This window comes from Dermochelys coriacea, chromosome 16 (genome assembly GCF_009764565.3).
Source record: "Dermochelys coriacea isolate rDerCor1 chromosome 16, rDerCor1.pri.v4, whole genome shotgun sequence".
In the NCBI taxonomy this organism is placed as follows: Eukaryota; Metazoa; Chordata; order Testudines; family Dermochelyidae; genus Dermochelys; species Dermochelys coriacea.
The window spans coordinates 24,131,283-24,151,594 of NC_050083.1; the positions used below are offsets into that span (position 1 = coordinate 24,131,283).

At 44.0% G+C, this 20,312-nt stretch overlaps 2 protein-coding genes across 4 annotated transcripts; one reads left to right on the forward strand and one right to left on the reverse strand.

Annotated features, from left to right (window-relative positions):
- The first annotated feature begins 12 nt into the window (after positions 1-12).
- Positions 13-7,378, forward strand: RABEPK (Rab9 effector protein with kelch motifs). Of its 3 annotated transcripts, XM_043498686.1 has the most exons (10): positions 13-77; positions 109-134; positions 180-230; positions 1,230-1,292; positions 1,707-1,864; positions 2,900-3,052; positions 4,083-4,244; positions 4,922-5,071; positions 6,519-6,668; positions 7,044-7,378. In XM_043498686.1, the coding sequence occupies exons 4-10, from the start codon at positions 1,234-1,236 to the stop codon at positions 7,352-7,354; spliced, it is 1,143 nt and encodes a 380-aa protein (XP_043354621.1). In that variant the 5' UTR covers positions 13-77; positions 109-134; positions 180-230; positions 1,230-1,233; the 3' UTR covers positions 7,355-7,378. The 3 variants fall into 3 exon arrangements, with proteins under 3 accessions (XP_043354621.1, XP_043354622.1, XP_038231080.1); XM_038375152.2 differs by lacking the exon at positions 13-77 and having other exon boundaries at positions 113-230; XM_043498687.1 differs by lacking the exons at positions 13-77; positions 4,922-5,071 and having other exon boundaries at positions 112-230.
- Positions 7,379-13,732: 6,354 nt separating this feature from the next.
- HSPA5 (heat shock protein family A (Hsp70) member 5) lies at positions 13,733-18,716 on the reverse strand. Its single transcript, XM_038375155.2, has 9 exons — positions 18,611-18,716; positions 18,290-18,424; positions 17,926-18,157; positions 17,197-17,334; positions 16,735-16,847; positions 16,259-16,649; positions 15,662-15,899; positions 15,245-15,412; positions 13,733-14,610 (listed from the first exon to the last, which is right to left on the reverse strand). The coding sequence occupies exons 2-9, from the start codon at positions 18,406-18,408 to the stop codon at positions 14,054-14,056; spliced, it is 1,956 nt and encodes a 651-aa protein (XP_038231083.1). The 5' UTR covers positions 18,409-18,424; positions 18,611-18,716; the 3' UTR covers positions 13,733-14,053.
- Positions 18,717-20,312: the final 1,596 nt, after the last annotated feature.

Here is a 20,312-nt window from a genome sequence, read left to right on the forward strand (position 1 = left end):
CCCCGGCCTGCGGTGCATGCTGGGCAATGTAGGCTCTGTGGGCCCTCTCCATGGTCGAGGTGGGCGGGAGGAGAAAAGCTTGCCCCGCCCCTAGCGCGTGCCCCGCCCGCGGAGCTAGGCCGGGCGCGCTGAGGGGAACGAGGGCCGGGCCGGGCGCGGTAGCCGGGGCACCCCGCGAGGCGCGGTCACTTCTCCCCGCTCGGGGGGTCTCCGCCCCCGGGGTAGCGCCGGTGAGCTGGGGCCGGAGCTGAGGCCGGTCCCGGTCCCTGCGGGAGGGCGAGGGCCGAACGGGCCGGGACTGGAGCCGGGTAGTGCCCAGCGGACGGCCGGGCGCCCAGTCCTCCAGCCCGCGCGATCAGGGCGGGACGGGTCCTGCCTGCGGGGGAGGGACTGAGGGGAGATTTCCCCGCAGGCGGCGTGGGGCGGCTCTGGGGGAGCGGGGGGGGAGATTTCCCCACAGGCACCGGGGGGTGGGGGGCGGCTCTGGGGGAGCGGGGGGGGGAGATTTCCCCGCAGGCACCGGGGGGTGGGGGGCGGCTCTGGGGGAGCGGGGGGGGAGATTTCCCCACAGGCACCGGGGGGTGGGGGGCGGCTCTGGGGAGCGGGGGGGAGATTTCCCCGCAGGCACCGGGGGGTGGGGGGCGGCTCTGGGGGAGCGGGGGGGAGATTTCCCCACAGGCACCGGGGGTGGGGGGCGGCTCTGGGGGAGCGGGGGAGATTTCCCCACAGGCACCGGGGGGGGGGGCGGCTCTGGGGAGCGGGGGGGAAATTTCCCCGCAGGCACCGGGGGGGGGGGGGCGGCTCTGGGGGAGCGGGGGGAGATTTCCCTGCAGGCACCGGGGGGTGGGGGGCGGCTCTGGGGGAGCGGGGGGGAGATTTCCCCGCAGGCACCGGGGGTGGGGGGCGGCTCTGGGGAGCAGGGGGGAGATTTCCCCGCAGGCACCGGGGGGTGGGGGGCTGGCTCTGGGGAGCGGGGGGAGATTTCCCTGCAGGCACCGGGGGGTGGGGGGCGGCTCTGGGGGAGCGGGGGGGGAGATTTCCCCGCAGGCACTGGGGAGTGGGATTTCCCTGCAGGCACTCGGGGAGTGGGGGGCTGGCTCTAGGGCCTTAGCCCTGGGGAGGGGGGGGAGATTTCCCCACAGGCTCTGGGAGGGGTTCGGGGGGGGCCTGCAAGGAGGAGGACTCTAGGGGGATTTCCGTGACTCTGGCTTTGCCTTCCTTTGCTCAAGATTCATGAGGCCGAAGCTGCTGCCGGTCCTGGAGCCCGGAGCTGTCCCCCAAAGGGCCACATGGTTAGTGCACCCCAGCATTCCCCGTTCATCCTCAGTTCCCCCACCGTGGCTATAATTTGTTATTACAGCATGACCGTAATGAGCCCAATGCCCCCACTAGAGTCAGAGTGGCATCAGATTCCCCCATTAAAGCCTGATAAAGCATCAGCTTCTTTGTTGACTCTTGGGTTCATATTAGAATGTGGGAGTGTTTTTTACATTCTTCCCATCAATAAATGGCACCATTTTTTCCACTTAATCTGTATTCTAAACTTTCACTTTTCCCCTCATTCCCCTGTTCCAGGAGGGCTTCATACCCTTTTTCTCTAGCACAGCACTTCCCCGTTGAAGGCACTACAAATATCCCTGTCCTTTCCTCCCCAAACCTTTGTGTGCTCTCCGGGCCTGATTCATGCCTATATTTCCCTATTCTAGGTACACACTTGTCCCTCTTGGAGAAAGCCCTAGTGCACGCGTTGGCCATAACTGCTTATATTTGCCTCCAGCCCCAGCCGCTGGGAAAGGCAAAGTGGTCATCATTGGGGGAGCAGACCCCAATGGCAGCTTCTCCGATGCCCACATCATAGATCTGGGTAAGAATAGGAAATATTTAGTAGTTTTGTTGCCTGTTATGCTATCTGTCCTTTGAAACCAAAAAGTCTGTTTAATCTTCGCTGTGCTTGGGGAGGTCAGACCACATCCATGCAAACACCTCAATGGGACAGCAAAAACTGTGATGATAAGGCCTAGAAACAGTGAGAAAGCTACTTACAGCAGATCTACACTACAAATTTACATTGGTGCAGCTGCGCCACAGCTGGTGAAGATGCTCAGTCTAAGCCAATGGGAGAGAGCTCTCCCATCAGCTTAATAACTTCTCCTCCACGAGAGGCAGGAGATGCTTGCCCACCAACATAGCACTGTCTGCACCTGAGCTGAAAGGTCGGCATAACAACATTGCTCGGGGGTGTGGATTTTTCACACCCTTGAACAATGTAGTTCTATTAAAGTAAGTATGTAGTGTAGACCAAGCCTTAGTATTGAGTGTTACAACCTGTCCAGATGGATAAAGGACCCAATCCTGCAGCCGCATGGGTCTGCATATGGCTGTGGATGTCATTGAAGGATCAGAGCCTAGAAGAAAATAGGGGTTCAAGTTTCTGCTTATTCTGGACTTGAATCTCATGTCTGTGTCCTGAGCTATGGACATCCATAGTCATTTTGTTGGGGGTGGGAGGGGTGAGCTAAGAAAGATATTGGGTGATCTGTCACATGCTTCTCTGCTAGGGTGCATTTATGGGGACACTTTCAAGTATTAGTCTCCACAATCCTGTCAAAATGGGAATATGGGCTAACATCAAGGGGCAGTGTTAATAGACTAAAGTAGCTCATCTCAGTTGAATTATTTTGTTTTATATTGAAAGGACTAATTGCCTTGGGACTTATCCCTTGACGAGGTGGCCATCTACCATCTATATATCTCTGATTGTCCTCAAGTAACATTTGTATTTAGCTGAAATTTGTTTATGGATTACACTATACCTCAGCCAGCCTAAGATAACTGCAGCAATACTGGAAACACCAGTGTTGTTGCAAATGGAACTCTGCACTTACTACCTCCATTGCAGATAAACACCAGTGGGCAGTGCCTGGTTGGGTGGGCCTGTTGCCTCGATATGAACATGCCACCTTCATTCCCACAAGCAGCCCCACTAGCCTCTGGGTGTTTGGAGGGGCTGACCAGTCTGGAAATAGAAACTGTGTTCAAGTGCTGAATCTAGGTAAGTGTGTGGTAGAATCTACCCATTCCCCAGCCTTTTCTCTTTCTTTGATGGACAGTTGGATATGCACCTGTTACACATGTGAGAAACTGTTTGAATTACTTTGTTAGATTTGTAAAGTACAGGTTACACCTCCAAAAGCTGTATTTACAGGCAAATGATTTCCTTTGCATCTTCCTAGGAGCATTAAAGACTAGGTAGAATCAAATATATGACTTTCTAAAATGCTGTGGTGACTTTTGCAGTGTGCCCTTCAGGTTCCTTGCCGCAGCGAATGCACTGTACACTAATACTTCACGGCAATGAATCCCATACTTGGCATTAACGGGAGCATTCTTGTGCCAAATGAATGGGTCCTACCAGAGCCGTATAAACCCACCATGCAGTTCCATGTGTGTGGGCCACTTGAATGAGATGTAGTGTGGTCTGCTCTGCATGTATATTAAAGATTCTTAAGAGACTAGGTGTTTGCCCTGGAGTTGTTAAACAAAAATTCATCTCCTTTCTCTGTTGTCTCATGTGCCTGTTTTTTACCTGTCTGTTGCCCTCCACTACACAGGTGACTGCATTTCAGTGGTGCTGCATATATATTGCTTGTAAAGAGCTTTTTTTCAAAGTCTAAACTTCTATAATGACAGATTACCTGTAAAAATCTCTAGGTGTGGAATAAATGCAAGAGCTCTTAGCATTAGTGGGAAATCCCAAGATCCATGTTTGATTTCAGCATATAAATACATTCCACAAAATCCTATGTGGCTAATGTAGAATGGACATAGCACTTTATCAGGTGGTGTAAACAAACCTGAATTAGATACATGCAACAGACCAACCTTTCACTTGCAACTTCGATTTTTCACTCTTTTCCCAAAAGTCATTTTTTGCCACTTTTGACTTTTTTTTTTCTGATCACTGTGTTTTATGTGTTTAATAACTCCCTAGTCAAGTCAATCTCAGCTCTGAAGAATTCATATGAATAAGGTAACTGCTTGTTATATATTTGTGAATAATTATCATTTCATCTTTTAATTAGAAACAGGAATCTGGGAAAGTCCTAAAGTGATTGGGACTCAACCACTCCCTAGGACGTTCCACACGTCATCAGCGGCTATAGGAGACCAGCTTTATGTGCTTGGAGGGGGAGATAAAGGAGCAGAGCCTGTTAAAGATCCACAACTTCATGTGTTTGACACAGGTACTGCTAAATAACTAATGTTTTGTTACACTGAGTTAAATGATTCATTGTCCACTTGGACTGAAAGCTTGCGTGGCACAGAGATGAATAAAGGCCTGGAAATGCAAATTGTACATAAAGAATTAGGTAAGGTGGTATAGTGTATTATTAGACACTGTTTTTTGGCAATAGGTTTAAATTAGGTGGATGAGCTGTCCCCCCTACCTGAAGCTTATCAACACCACAGTCACTTGGGAAGTTGGTAGTATCTTCAGTGGAAAGATCTAAGAGTATCATTGGCATTGTGGGACGGGATTGAGGTGTATCGTCAGAATCCTCCAACTTCTACCACAAGTTGCAGTTAGTAGCCATTCTCTTTCAGAAGTGGGAACATATGTTGCTCACTTCACTACGAAAGGACAATATATAGGGCAAGAACAGTGATTTTTTTCTACTACACCAACAGTGTGTAATTACTTAAAAATGAGATGTACAAATAGCTGCATTTCTTTGCTGAGTATGTATTTGAATTGCCTCTTGCGATAATCCCAGAAACTAGATGCTTGAGGCTTTTGTTATTGATTTAAAAATCACCTTGTCAGACTTGGTCTAGACATCCCTAGACCAGGGTTTCTGGTTTAATGTCTTTACAGAGCTTCAACAACATACCACATAATCATATGTACTCCCATTTCTAGCAACTTTGACTTGGTCACAGCCAGAAGTACACGGTAATCCTCCCTCACCTCGGCATGGCCATGTGGTGGTCGCAGTTGGGACCAAGCTTTTCATACATGGTGGGTTATCTGGTGATAAATTTTACAATGATCTGTTCTGCATTGATACAAGTAAGTATATGAAGTAGCTATAGCTGCATTAATAAGTAGTGTGATGTGGTCTGCTTTGAGAGAGACCATCTCTTACAGAACCACTAAAATAACTATTGGATACGTGCAATAAATATGCTCCAGGCTGGCTGGTTGGTGCTGGGGCATGTTGCTTTTGTCATGAGTCATGTTGATCTTGCAGTTCTTAAGCAGGCAGAAATCCTATTGGCTTCAGTGAGAGATTTGTCTACAGGTCTAAGGGACTGGGATTGGTGGTGACAATGCAATAGTGTGTGTGGAGGGTCTCCCCTATGCGGCTGGTTACAAGCTGAGAAATATGGGGCACTTCTGTAATATGGCTATGGAGATAATTACTATTCCACGTATCCAAGAGCTGAATGTATTTTGCTGTAGGGGTTCTTCTGATGAACAACTACCTGACAGTGATTAGTTACCACAAAGTATCTGAAAGACTGGCATCCAGCGTTTCTTTTATAAATGACTGCAGTAGCATATTCTATAAATATTAATTAAAACAATGCTGTCTTTACTGTGTAAGGCACTCTCATGAGTCAGAATGGCAGTGAAAGCACTATCCATTTTATTGATGCTCTATACAAGTAGAACCTCAGAGTTACCAGCACCTCAAGAACGGAACTTGTTCATAACTTTCAACAAAACGTTATGGTGATTCTTTCATGTTTACAACATTGACTTAATACAGCTTGGAAACTTTACTATGCAGAAGAAATATGTTGCTTTTAATTTACATTTAATTTAAATTTTTTAATTTAATTTTCATCTTAATTTAAATGAAACAAGCACAGAAAAATTTTCCTTACCTTCTCATATCTTTAAATTCCCCCCCCCCATTTTTTTTTAAAGTAATTTGTATTTAACACAGTACTGGACAGTATTTGCTTTTTAAAAGATCTCTGCTTCTGCCTGATTGCGTACTTCCAGTTCCAAATGAGATGCATGGTTGACCAGTCAGTTCGTAACTCTGAGCTTCTACTGTAGTTGCAGACTGGTGTCCATGAACTGGTTGCTCCCCTATCATATATGGGAGAACATCCTTAACCAAGTGTACTCCTGCTGCTTGATGGCTGTTGGTACCACCAGGAACTCCCATGCAATGGAAAGAAGAAATCTAGCACATCCCCATAGAAGGAAAATCTTTGTGCTTCCCTCAATGCCACCTCCCCAAAAGGACAGTACCTCTGATGCAGGAAAGTGCTAAGTACCTGCAACTGTTGTTCACATCCAAAAAGAACAGCAGTCTTGTTATCAGCCTGAGGTCTTACAAGCAAAGCCCAAGTGTGACTGCTTTAAAACAAAAGCAAACCCAAAGATGGGGCTGATTCAGAGGATTTCAGGCCCTGTCTAACTGTTGGCCTTTTGATGATGATAAACAGCAGTTTATTTCATTCTGTAGAATGTAGCCACTGATTTATTTTTCTACCTGTAGATGTTATGACATGGGAAAAGTTACCAGCTGCTGGTGATGTCCCAGGAGGACGGGCAGCCCACTCAGCTGCTGCCTTTGGAAACCATCTGTACATTTTTGGTGGTATGGACCCAACTGGGGCACTGGATACAATGTATAAATATCACATAGGTGGGAAGGTGTTTTTTTTTTTAAAAGGTTTCTACCCTTAATTACTGTATGAAAATTATATTCAGTTTTATAATAGGAATTATTATTACATCTTCCCTGGAAATTTCAAACCCAATTCCCTTCTTGGTTACCACAACTTTACACTAGTACGTGAAATCAGTGGCATTACTCCAATTCTACACTGGTATAATGTTATGGTTAATTAGCGCTCCCTCCCCTCCCCACCCTCTCTCTCTTTTTTTTTTTTTTTTTTTTTAAGGGGATTATAAGATTGCAGATTAGTCCATAATTTATGATGATGCCATTCTTCTTTCCAATTCTGTAAATTTGAAACTGATTTCACAGTGAGTTTTCTGTCTTTTTTTTGAACTGCAGAAAACCAACAATGGACACTATTAGAATTTGATTCTCCTTTGCCTCCTGGAAGGTTGGACCATTCCATGTGCATCATTCCGTGGCAAGTATGTGTCAATGTTAAGAACAGTGATTCAGAAGCTGTAACCAGCAGAAATACAATTGAGAAGGAAGCAACTGAAACATTCAGTGATAAAGGTGACTCTGATCAGGAAAAACAAATAGGAAAAGGCTGCACAGAAGACAAATTGATGTATTTGTTTTTAATATTTGGTGGGATGGATACTCAAGGGGAGATTCACAGGGACTGTATTGTGAATCTTATTAAGTAATAAAACCAGAGTACTCAAACTTTCCATTTGTATAAATCTAATTATTTTTTCAGTTTATAACTGACAAGATCACTCCAAGAAATTAAATCCTGGCTTGAACTGACAGTGTTGTGCTAAGCAGAAAACCTTATTTATTAAAATTCTCGTTATAGATGAATGTTTATTACTTTGCCTTCCTGGGCTGCTGTGTGTATTTACATGTATGTAACGTCTTTCACTTTAAAGGTCACAAACTCCAGAAATGTGTACAGCCACCTTTTATAGTCTCCTTCAGAGGATATGCAACTAATAGGTAGATTTGATGCACATTTTGCTGTTGGCAAGAGTGGAGCTGAAGCCTGGGTGGCTGGCTCTGGAATCTGCCTTGTGATCAAGATGAGTTGATGGAATGTGCTTGAAGGAAACAAACTAAATTTCATCTGTTTGAGGTAACCTTTCCATAGCAGCCTTCAGATTAGCGAGTTCTCTCCATCTCTAACTTCTCAGGACTGGTCTCCATGGAGAAAGTTTGGCATAAATATGCCAGCATAGTTAAAACTGTTGCTGTATTAGTCTAATCCAGCGTTTCCCAAACTTTTTTGGCCACGGAACACTTTTTAGACTATTATGGAACACTTATAATATTATTTTGTAGTCGTTTGGTTTTCAAATAAAAAATTGCGTTATTTATGATCAAATATATTTTATTTTATAAAACAAAGCAAAAATACAATTTAAAATAACTTGAACTAACAACTTCTAACTGGAAAGCACGTATAAAGTAGTTCAAAAATAAAATGCAAGAGTCAAAATTAAATTCTAGATTCTTTTACGGAATACCTATTCACATTGTGTGGAACACCAGTGTTCCGCAGAACACAGTGTGGGAAATGCTGGTCTAACCCCTAGATTGCCTCTTACTCCAATTTTTCTTCTTAGTTTGGAAGTAGTATACAGTAGAACCTTAGTTATGAACATCTCAGAAATTGAGGTTGTCCAACTCTGAACAAAAGTTATTCTTTTAAAAGTTTACAACCGAACATTGACTTAATACAGCTTTGAAACTTTACTATGCAAGACAAAAATGCTGCTTTCCTTTTATTTTACATGTTAAGAATACTGTATTTGCTTTTATTTTTTATCTCTGCTGGTGCCTGATTGTGTACTTCTGGTTGCAAATGAGGTTTGTGGTTGTGGATCACTTTGTAACTGAGGTTCTACTGTATAAACTTGAAAAAAGCACTTTTACACAAGGGTGTTCACAGTGGTATAACTAGCACTAAAATTGGCTGTGTAGATAAGCCCCTAGATAGTTCCCCTCAGGTGGGAGCACTAGGTATCTACAATCCTCTTATGATACTGAAGTAAAGTTCCTGGATTTAACTTGATACTAGTGACAGGTACAGTATCCAGATGGACAGTCACCTTATTTTTATCTACTGCTCAAGTTACATTTATACTGCTGAGGTTTAAAACTAGTGGGTAGGAGTCGTTTCACTTTCAAATGAAGTGCCTTTCATTTAGTACCTTTTAAAAGTTAATATCAAGGACTAGGAAGGTTTGTCATTTAAAAAAATTGAAACGTGTTCCTAGATAAGCCAAAAATGAAATTGTAAATTAATAGGGGCTAAGATCTGCCCTCTGTGAAATCAATTATTTTGTTGGTTTTCTCCCTATAATTTAGTCTTAAAGATCAATGTTTAAGTGAAATTTGGCAAAGCCTATGCTACTATTCAGCTAAGCTTAGTTGCTTGGTCAATGGAAGGTGGGACATTTTAATACTAGGAAATGGATAGTGAAGTGGAAATTTGAGTTAACATAATTGGACAGTGATGGTAAATAAAAATTTAATCTGAATCAAAGGTAATATGCCCCAAATAATTCTTGTAGTGGCTCAGTTAAGTGAATGAAGGGGGAAGGCAAGTTCATAAGAATGGCGATACTGTGTCAGGCCAAAAGTCCATCCAACCCAGTATCCTGTTTACTGACAGTGGCCAATGCCAGGTGCCCAGAGGGAGTGAACCTACCAGGTACTAATCTAGTGATCTCTCTCCTGCTATCCATCTCCACCCTCTGACAAGCAGAGGCTAGGGACACCATTCCTTATCCATCCTGGCTAATGGCCGTTAATGGACTTAACCTCCATGAATTTATCCAGTTCTCTTTTAAACCCTGGTATAGTCCTAGCCTTCACAACCTCCTCACGCAAGGAGTTCCACAGGTTGACTGTGTGGTGTGTGAAGAACTTCCTCTTATTTGTTTTAAACCTGCTGCCCATTAATTTCATTTGGTGGGAACAAATAAATAACTTCCTTATTCACTTTCTCCATGCCACTCGTGATTTTATAGACCTATCATGCATCTTTTCCAAGCTGAAAAGTCCTAGCCTCTTTAATCTCTCCTCACGTGGGACCTGTTCCAAACCTCTAATGATTTTAGTTGCCCTTTTCTAATGCCCGTATATCTTTTTTGAGTTGAGGGGACTACATCTGTATGCAGTATTCAAGATGTGGGTGTACCATAGATTTATATAAGGGAAATAAGATTCTCCATCCCTTTTTTAATTATTCCTAACATCACATTTGCTATTTTGACTGCTACAGCACACTGTGTGGAGGTCTTCAGAGAACTATCCACAATGACTCAAGATCTGTCTCCTGCTTAGTTGTAGCTAAACTAGCCCCTATCATATTGTAGGTTTCAGAGTAGCAGCCGTGTTAGTCTGTATTTGCAAAAAGAAAAGGAGTACTTGTGGCACCTTAGAGACTAACAAATTTATTAGAGCATAAGCTTTCGTGAGCTACAGCTCACTTCATCGGATGCATTTGGTGGAAAAAACAGAGGAGAGATTTATATACACACACACACACAGAGAACATGAAACAATGGGTTTATCATACACACTGTAAGGAGAGTGATCACTTAAGATAAGCCATCACCAACAGCAGGGGGGGAAGGAGGAAAACCTTTCATGGTGACAAGCAGGTAGGCTAATTCCAGCAGTTAACAAGAATATCAGAGGAACAGTGGGGGGTGGGGTGGGAGGGAGAAATACCATGGGGAAATAGTTTTACTTTGTGTAATGACTCATCCATTCCCAGTCTCTATTCAAGCCTAAGTTAATTGTATCCAGTTTGCAAATTAATTCTAATTCAGCAGTCTCTTGTTGGAGTCTGTTTTTGAAGCTTTTTTGTTGAAGGATAGCCACTCTTAGGTCTGTGATCGAGTGACCAGAGAGATTGAAGTGTTCTCCGACTGGTTTTTGAATGTTATAATTCTTGACATCTGATTTGTGTCCATTCATTCTTTTACGTAGAGACTGTCCAGTTTGGCCAATGTACATGGCAGAGGGGCGTCAAGAATTATAACATTCAAAAACCAGTTGGAGAACACTTCAATCTCTCTGGTCACTCGATCACAGACCTAAGAGTGGCTTCAAAAAAGCTTCAAAAACAGACTCCAACGAGAGACTGCTGAATTGGAATTAATTTGCAAACTGGATACAATTAACTTAGGCTTGAATAGAGACTGGGAATGGATGAGTCATTACACAAAGTAAAACTATTTCCCCATGCAAGTAATGCATCCGATGAAGTGAGCTGTAGCTTACGAAAGCTTATGCTCTAATAAATTTGTTAGTCTCTAAGGTGCCACGGGTACTCCTTTTCTATTTCCCCATGGTATTTCTCCCTCCCACCTCACCCCCCGCTGTTCCTCTGATATTCTTGTTAACTGCTGGAATTAGCCTACCTTGCTTGTCACCATGAAAGGTTTTCCTCCTTTTCCCCCCCTGCTGTTGGTGATGGCTTATCTTAAGTGATCACTCTCCTTACAGTGTGTATGATAAACCCATTGTTTCATGTTCTCTCTGTGTGTGTATATAAATCTCTCCTCTGTTTTTTCCACCAAATGCATCCGATGAAGTGAGCTGTAGCTCACGAAAGCTTATGCTCTAATAAATTTGTTAGTCTCTAAGGTGCCACAAGTACTCCTTTTCTTTTTATCATATTGTATGTATAGTTGGGGTTATTTTTTCCAATGTGCATTACTTTACATTTAGCTACATTAAAGTTAATTTGCCACTTTGTTGCCCAATCACTTAGTTTTGTGAAATTCTTCAGTCTGCTTTGGTCTTAACTATCTTGAGCAGTTTAGTATCTGCAAACTTTGCTACCTCAGTTTACCTATCTCCATTTCATTTAAGTTGAATAGGCTTGGTCTTAAGACTGACCTTTGGGGAACACCACTAGTTACCCCTCTCCATTCTGAGAGAGTTTACCATTTATTCCTACTCTTTGTTCCCTGTCTTTTAACTAGTTCTCAATCCATGAAAGGATCTTCCCTTTTATCCCATGACAATTTACATAAGAACCTTTGCTGAGGGACCTTCTCAAAGGCTTTCTGGAAATCAAATGACACTATGTCCACATTTGTTGACCTCAAAGAGCCAATAGATTATTAAGACATGATCTCCCTTTACAAAAACCCTCTTGACTTTTTCCCCCAACAATTGTTCTGTGTCTGACAATTGTATTCTTTACTATTGTTTCAACTAATTTGCCTAGTACTGACTCATGAAGCTTTTCATTCCTCATGAAGCCTTTTCCCATGGTTCAGCAAATAAAGGAACTGGATGAGTGGATACATTAAGCGATTAAAAGTATGGCATTATGCTGAAAGTAACCACCCATTTTTACAGAACTGTTTCACTACATCAGTGTGTTAGAGGCCAAGAAGTGGTTAGTAGGTTGAACAGACTTTAGCATGGAACTAGAGGTAGTGTGACTGGGGCATCACAAACTCAGGATCTACTAAAAGCTAGATACAGCCTTTTCACAGTAATGGAGGAGGCAATTCCATTGAAGCACTTACACTTGAGGAAAATCCCTGTAGTGTTGAATGAGATTCCTTTAGTATCATAGAAAGAAGATCAGTACTTATGGCACCTTAGAGACTAACAAATTTATTAGAGCATAAGCTTTCGTGAGCTACAGCTCACTTCATAGCTCACAAAAGCTTATGCTCTAATAAATTTGTTAGTCTAAGGTGCCACAAGTACTCCTTTTCTTTTTGCGAATACAGACTAACACGGCTGCTACTCTGAAACCTTTAGTATCATGTATATTTGTGCAGTACTTTGCATCTTTAAAGTGTCTCTGCCCAACTGAAAATGCATATAGAACATTGTCTTGTCTTATGGGCCTAATGACAACTTTCTAGTCAAGTCATACCACTGCTTTCAGTGACATTTTGATTGGGCCTTTAGAATGCAAGCTCTGGGTAAGGAAACTTATTCCTGGCAAGTGCCTTAGAGAACACTGGAGCCAGTCAATACTGTCAGAGAGCCTCGGAACACATGATAATTAGGTGCATGGTTCAGCCAGGCATTTCCTATGCTATACTGTTTGCTAAACCTCTGCTACTACACACTATAATCACATCTGTACCTCAAAGCTGCACATATTCAATAGCTTTTAAGCTATCTCAAGAGGGTACAAAGTCAAAGGACACCTTTGGGTGTCACTTTGCAAGGCTGACATCAGCTTTGGCATTAGAAAATAGAAAGCCTGTCAGGCTAGATACATGAGCAGCACGTTTTTTCACAGGTTAGGATATACCTATATACAACAGGTTTGGAATGGGATATCCCAAACAGTGACAAGTACAGAACAAAAGCAGATTAAGTGTTACAACTGGTGGGTAGGATTTTAGTAGTGTAGTAGCATTTTGTAAAATGCTACTATAAATACTAGCAGAAATGCTTATTTAAGCACAACTTAAGGTGAATATGCCACAAGTAGTTCCCATAAAGGCAGCATGCATGTTTTGTATTGTACTATTTTGTCTTTCAACAATTAAAACTAAACCAAGCCAAACTTGGTTTTACTGAGAATCACAAGTGCAGCCAATTGTTTGACTATACCTTTCAGTTGATCACAGCTATTCTGATCCATAGTAGCTCCTTTTCCTGCTAATGGGGGAAAGGACCAGCTGGCTAGGTCCACAGCACCTCTGCCAAGAGTACTTGTACCTATGGGTGCTTTAAGGATTATATACTGGAGTGAGGTGTAGGCACTAATCTTACTACTTGGAGTAGTAAAAGTCATCCAGCCTTCTTGAATCTGACTCAGTCCTCTCACCCTTGGTTACCTAGAGAAGTACTCATTTGGACTTTAATTGCTCACTGTACCTTAAGGGAGATGGGTCCTTTTTCCTAGGAAGTTACCAGCTTGACAACTGTTGTGCCTAGCAGCACTTCAGCTTAAATGCTTACACTGAAGTACTTGGACTATTTGCAGGATGAACAGAACTTTAGTTGGAGAACATTTTAACAGATGAACTGCACTGAGTTTGGTCGTCTATAATCAGGCATGACAGGAAATATGAAATTAAGCTAGATCCAGTGTAAACAAATTTATTGTGGTCACTTGGGTAGAAAAAAATTCTACACAGAATGCACATGACCAGTTAGTATGTTTTCAACTGGAACATTTCTAAACCCCAACTCGTTTTACAGTCCCACCCCACTACCCTTGCCTCCCTCCTCCCCACAGACATCAAGCAACTGCTAATGAAAAGCAGTAAACAGCCACTTTGGGCTAACATTTCCATCTCCACTCAAAAGTGAAGATTCCAATTACATTCCAGATTAGAGTTCTTCATCTGAACAGAAGAGTTCCTGAGTCCAGTATTTACAAGGTAACATTCAGAGATCAAGATTTACAATTCATCCTTCTCTCCTGCTTCCTCTTCAGGCGGAGGTCCTGCACTTCCATAAAGCTTGCTAACAATTGGCTGGACAACCTCCTCCAGCTCCTTCTTCTTAGCTTTGAAATCTTCAATTTCAGCATCTTGGTGACTCTCAAGCCATTCAATCTTTTCCTCTACTGCCTTCTCTATTGTTTCCTTGTCTTCAGGTGAGAGTTTGCCACCTAGTTTCTCTTTGTCCCCAATCTGATTCTTCAGTGAATAAGCGTAGCTTTCCAACTCATTTCTGGTATCAATACGTTCTTTAAGCTTTTTGTCTTCCTCTGCAAACTTCTCAGCATCATTAACCATCCTCTCAATCTCCTCTGGTGTCAGACGGTTCTGGTCATTGGTAATTGTAATCTTGTTTTTATTTCCAGTGCCCTTATCTTCTGCTGTAACACGGAGGATTCCATTCACATCTATCTCAAAGGTAACTTCAATCTGTGGAACACCACGAGGAGCAGGAGGGATTCCAGTCAAGTCAAAAGTACCCAGGAGATGATTATCCTTGGTGAGAGGACGTTCACCTATACAGGTAAGAGTTTTAGTTTGTACTTGTGCTTAAAAAGGTGGAGTTACATGTGATTTGACTGACTAATCTTGGGTTTTGAACCTATATTTGTTTCACTTTAAGGGGGGGTGAAAGCCCAGCTCAAGTGTGGGGACACTTGAATCTTTGAATGATTACCAGATGGCCTACTCCCAAACAAGTTTGGCTTTTTTTAAAATTGCCTGGAGCAGCATGTTCCTTTGCCTGTAACAGCAAAGGAATACTGACACCCACGTTTGTTGTAAAAAGGCTTTACAATATCAGTATATTTTAAACTGAAGGGGTGATTTAGACTTCTCCCTCCAGAGACCACAAAATTAGTGCCCTATGAAAAGGGAGGAAGGGAACACTGGACAATCCAATCAAGCACTGTTACTAGAACACTAGTATTCTGTAAGATGCTAAAAAGTAGCCTTTTGAGTTGGTCTGTTACCAAGGTCTCCCTACTAGAGGAGTAGTTTCTTCAAGGGATATAATAAGGAATTCTGAGATGACCTCTCAAGGCATGGTCATTCATTGCTCCATGTCTAACTTAATAAAGTTAAGTTTTCACAAGACAAATGTGTACAGGATACATCCATCCTAATTTAGTTCAGTGATTGAGAACTTACCTTCATAGACCTTGATTGTTACAGTTGGCTGGTTATCAGAAGCGGTGGAGAAAATCTGTGATTTCTTGGTGGGGACAACAGTATTTCTTGGGATGAGCTTTGTCATAACACCCCCAACAGTTTCAATGCCAAGTGTCAGAGGACACACATCAAGTAACACCAGGTCACCTAAAGAGAGACATGTTTCTAGTTTGTTTTACTCTTATTCACAGTTAGAGATTCTATTGTTACACTAGAAATGACAAGGGCCCATGATTACTGTAGCCTTGTGAAAGTATGGCAAGTATAGACTGTTCCTAGTAACAAATTAGAATTTAGTTTCCAAGTTGAGAACAAATCGTGCATCAGGCCTCCAAAAACCTGCTTCAAAAACAAGTATAAACTAGTAACTTTCAGAAAGTTTAGGTTTGCACCTACCAGTATCTTGGTCACCCGAAAGGACACCAGCCTGAACGGCGGCACCATAAGCAACAGCCTCATCTGGATTGATGCCACGAGAAGGCTCTTTGCCATTGAAGAACTCTTTAACAAGCTGTTGTATCTTGGGGATTCGAGTAGAGCCACCCACAAGTACAATCTCATCAATATCAGATTTCTTCAGGTCAGAATCTTCTAAAACTTTCTGCACAGGCTTCATGGTGGAACGGAACAGATCCTAAAAGGCAAAAAGTGACAAATAGTAAGGTAAGGCACTATTTCTCCCCTATGCTGGAGAAATGCATCTCAACAAAGTGTGGTCTGGACAAGTGACCATGAGCAAGCCAAAACACACACCAACCATTGACTCCAGCCAGATGTCAGCTTACCACATGACCTTAGGCAAGGCTCTTGCCTTAGTTTCTCCTCCCTACTCCCACGTGAGCTGGGGAGTTATTGCTTCTTAGCAGAGTTACATTTAATGTGTTTTGTAAATTTAATGCAGTATAACCAATAGCTGAATATGCTAAACATGCAAGTAACTGCAAGCCACTGATTTACCACAAAGCAATTGTAACTCTAGCTTCAAATACTAACCATATTCAGTTCTTCAAACTTTGCACGAGTCAGTGTCTCAGAGAAGTCCTCTCCTTCAAAGAAGGACTCTATTTCAATTCTAGCCTGATGCTGAGAGGACAGAGCTCGCTTTGCTTTCTCTACTTCCCGACGTAGCTTCTGTACAGATCTGTTGTCCTTCCTAACATCTTTTCCAGTTTTCTTCTTGTATAACTTGATGAAGTGTTCCATAACACGTTGGTCAAAGTCCTCTCCGCCCAAGTGAGTATCTCCATTTGTAGCCACAACTTCAAAGACACCATTATCAATTGTGAGGAGGGAGACATCAAAGGTTCCACCGCCTAGATCAAACACAAGGATGTTCTTCTCACCCTCCCGCTTATCCAGTCCATAAGCGATGGCAGCAGCAGTACTGTGTTGAAGAAATAGTAGTTAGACAACTCACAAGACCTAATACAGCATGACATCTGCAGTACAGTTAAAAACAAACAACTTACGGTTCATTGATTATTCTCATTACATTCAATCCAGCAATGGTACCGGCATCCTTTGTAGCTTGACGCTGAGCATCATTGAAATAAGCTGGGACAGTGACAACAGCATGGGTAACCTAGAGGAGCAGGATGAGGATTAATGTAACAACTTCAATAATCAGCAGCAAGAACACAAATGAAAGCTTGATGATTTCCAAGTGTTAGAGGAACTGCCACTGCCTTGAGTGCCTTCTCACCTTCCAGATGAAGAATGGCTTCCTTTAATGCTACCCCTAGAGTGGCCAGACAAAATTAAGCAAAGCTCAATGGGTCCTGTCTGACCTCATCTTCAAGTGCTCCCAGCCAAACTGGGTAGAAATTAAGAGTCAGACTTTGGTCTGCAGCTTAGGAGTTCACCTGTCACTATCACTTTGGAAAACTGCTGCTTCTACAAGAAGTCAGTTGACCATTTGTTATGTTACCTACCTTCTTTCCTAAGTAGGCCTCAGCAGTTTCCTTCATCTTTGTCAAAACCATAGCAGAAATTTCTTCTGGAGCAAATGTCTTTGTCTGTCCACCACCAACATCAACTTGTATATATGGCTTGGTCTTCTTTTCAAGAACCTATAAGAATACAAACACTTAAGTTTGAAGAATATATTTCTAGTAATTTTAAATCCTTGACAAGAACTGAATCCTGAACAATGCTCACTACTCAAAAGTCAAGAAAGGAGAAAAGAGCAGACAACAGATGTTCTCTCCAGTAATATTTTATGCTGAGAGCCCACATTGATTACAATTATGTACATGGATATTACATGTCAGTTCCATTTCCACAACCTGTATATTTCATTTTTATTCAAGGCAAGATATTTAGCATTCTGAACTACTCCAGTTATGGGACAGACTATGGTAACTGTTGCCATCCTAATCACCCTCCCTAATTAGTAAAAAAAATTAGCATTTATTGGATGTCCAAGAGAATTCGTTTTGCAATTATGAATAAAGGGAAGATGCAATGAAAACAGAAGTCACCTATTGGAGTTTAGGTCTGTAATATCCACAAGACTTATACCATAGTCTGATGTAGCAGACCCTAACCACAACTCAATCCTATAGGCTTCAACATAGAATCTAAGTCCACAAGTCACTTTTCTCCAACATAAAGGTGGCCTTCCAAGTTAAGCAGTTTGCAGTGTGAATTTTTGCACATACCTTGAAAGGCAGATATTTGATATCCTGTTGTACTGATGGATCATTCCACGTGCGGCCAATCAGGCGTTTGGCATCAAACACCGTATTCTCCGGATTGGAGGTTAGCTGGTTCTTCGCAGCATCGCCGATGAGACGCTCCCCTTCGGGTGTGAACGCGACGTAGGACGGAGTGATTCGGTTGCCCTGGTCATTCGCAATGATTTCCACGCGGCCGTTCTTAAAGACGCCAACGCTGTAAGAGGAAAGCCGGGGTCAGCCGCGCTGGACAAGGCCCCCGGCCCCGCGTGGGGAGAAGGGGCCGCGGGGGGAGGGGAGGAGGCCAGGGAGCGCGCGGCCCTGGCCGGGCAGCCCCCGCTCTACGCACCATGAGTATGTGGTTCCCAGGTCGATGCCCACCACGGTGCCCACGTCCTCCTTCTTCTCCTCCTCCTCGCCGCGCACGCCGCCCAGCAGCAGCAGCACCACCACCAGCGCCCGTCTCATGCTGGCCGCCGGGAACCTGGGCGGTGCGAGGAAGAGCGGCTCAGCCCCGCCGCGCCTCAGGCCCCGGGCCCCGCCACATCCGCCCGCCGCGCCTCAGCCCCGCCGCGCCCCGGGCCCCGCCGCGCCTCAGCCCCGCCGCGCCCGGAGACAAGGGCGCTCCATCGCCCGGGACGCCGGCACCGCGGCCCCACGCCCCACTCACCGTTACCGCGACACACACAGACCCGCTCCGCTCGTTACTGCTGGCGCTATACCTAGGCCACCCCGGCCTCCCACCCTTATATAGTCTCCCTCGCGGCTTCGTGGAAGCTAGCTATTGGTTGCGGAACCCGCGCTGGAACCTTTCCATTGGTTGGCGCCGACTAAGCTGGCTACTCTTGATTGGCGGAGTTCAAGCTCTCCGCAATGACGTGCGGCGTCGCGCCCCTCCGTCATCGTTCCATTGGTCTGTGTGACCCGTGTCGCGGACCAATCAGCTTCGAAGGGACAGCCAAGCGGAGTGAGCCTATTGGTTGGGAGCAGTAGTCACGGTGAAGGAGGCGAGGCAGGGCTGGTCCATTCTGGAAGTTTCTATGGTTACCAGCCCCCTGAAGAGGGAGTCGGGAATGGGGGAGTTGGGGGAGCGGCTGGGGAAGTGGGGGCGAGCGGTTGCCAGGAGAGACCAAGGAGCTAACGGTCACAGCTCCTGTCCCCACTGCCTGGACCAGGGGCCTGGGGCCCGGTGATGCTCCCCACACGGGGCCTCGATGGGCTAGAGGATGACGTCCCAATGCAGAGGTCACGGCGGGCCTGGAGACGGTGTGACCTCCCCACACGGCAGCCTCATCGGAGCAGGGGATGGCCTGGCACTCGATGGGCCAGAGGGCGGCGTGTCGTCCCACCGCAGAGGTCACAACTGGTGACAGCATGACATCCCGCCATGGAGGCCATGACGAGAAGCTCTGCAAGGAAGGAACAGCAGAGCAATGTGACTACCCAGGTGGAAGCTGGGATGGTGTGATATGATGCCCCCATGCAGAGGGAATGGTGCGACATTATTTCACAACACAACTTCTCTGATGTTATTGTATGCGACCCATAGAGAAAGTTAGGGATGAAAACACTTCAGGTGTCAGTGTGTTATCTGCATTGTACATTGACATAAAGTAAAACAAAACCCTTCATTTCCATGTAAAACTGCCTTAAAAATTAAGCCGGAATAAATAGACATTTACTCTAAATTAGACCACTCAACATCAATTTTTGGCTCTCATCAAGGAGTTGTTCAGAAATAAGACTGGATCTGAGATGAAATGTGGAATATATAATAAGCATTAACTTGTCAAGAACTGGGTGTTAATTCTCAGCTTCAGGTCTTTCTAAACAGAAAAAAAAGAGGTCTGTTTGCTGATATAATCACACCCTTTTCTTTTTTGTTGCCCCATTCAAATTGGAAAATGAACAGGTCCTTCCTATTGGGTTTGGCCCTTTTTAGGCTTTGTTATTGAGTCACAATGGCTTGTTATTGCACCACCACATCCTGACACAAATATCACTCACTCTCTCGTATTATATCAGCCTAAAGATATCTCAGGATAGGTGGAAATTCTATAGTTAGTCATAAAATAAACTGTCACATTTAACACATTTAACTCCCCTGAACTACTGATACAGTAGATTTGTGTGCCCTCCTATCTATTCTATATATATGTAGCTAAACTTTAAAAAAAAAATCACCTTCAGACAAAATCTATGTCTAGCAAGTTTCAGCTGAAAGAGGAAAGTTTTCAGGAAGTTATATGTGACAAAACAAAAGGCTAGAATGAAAACTGTTATGCATCCTTTAAAAGGCATTAAGCTCGGGACCTAATCAGTTTGGAAACCTAAGTTAAATGAAGTTTCAGGTATTGTACCTGCTTCTCAAG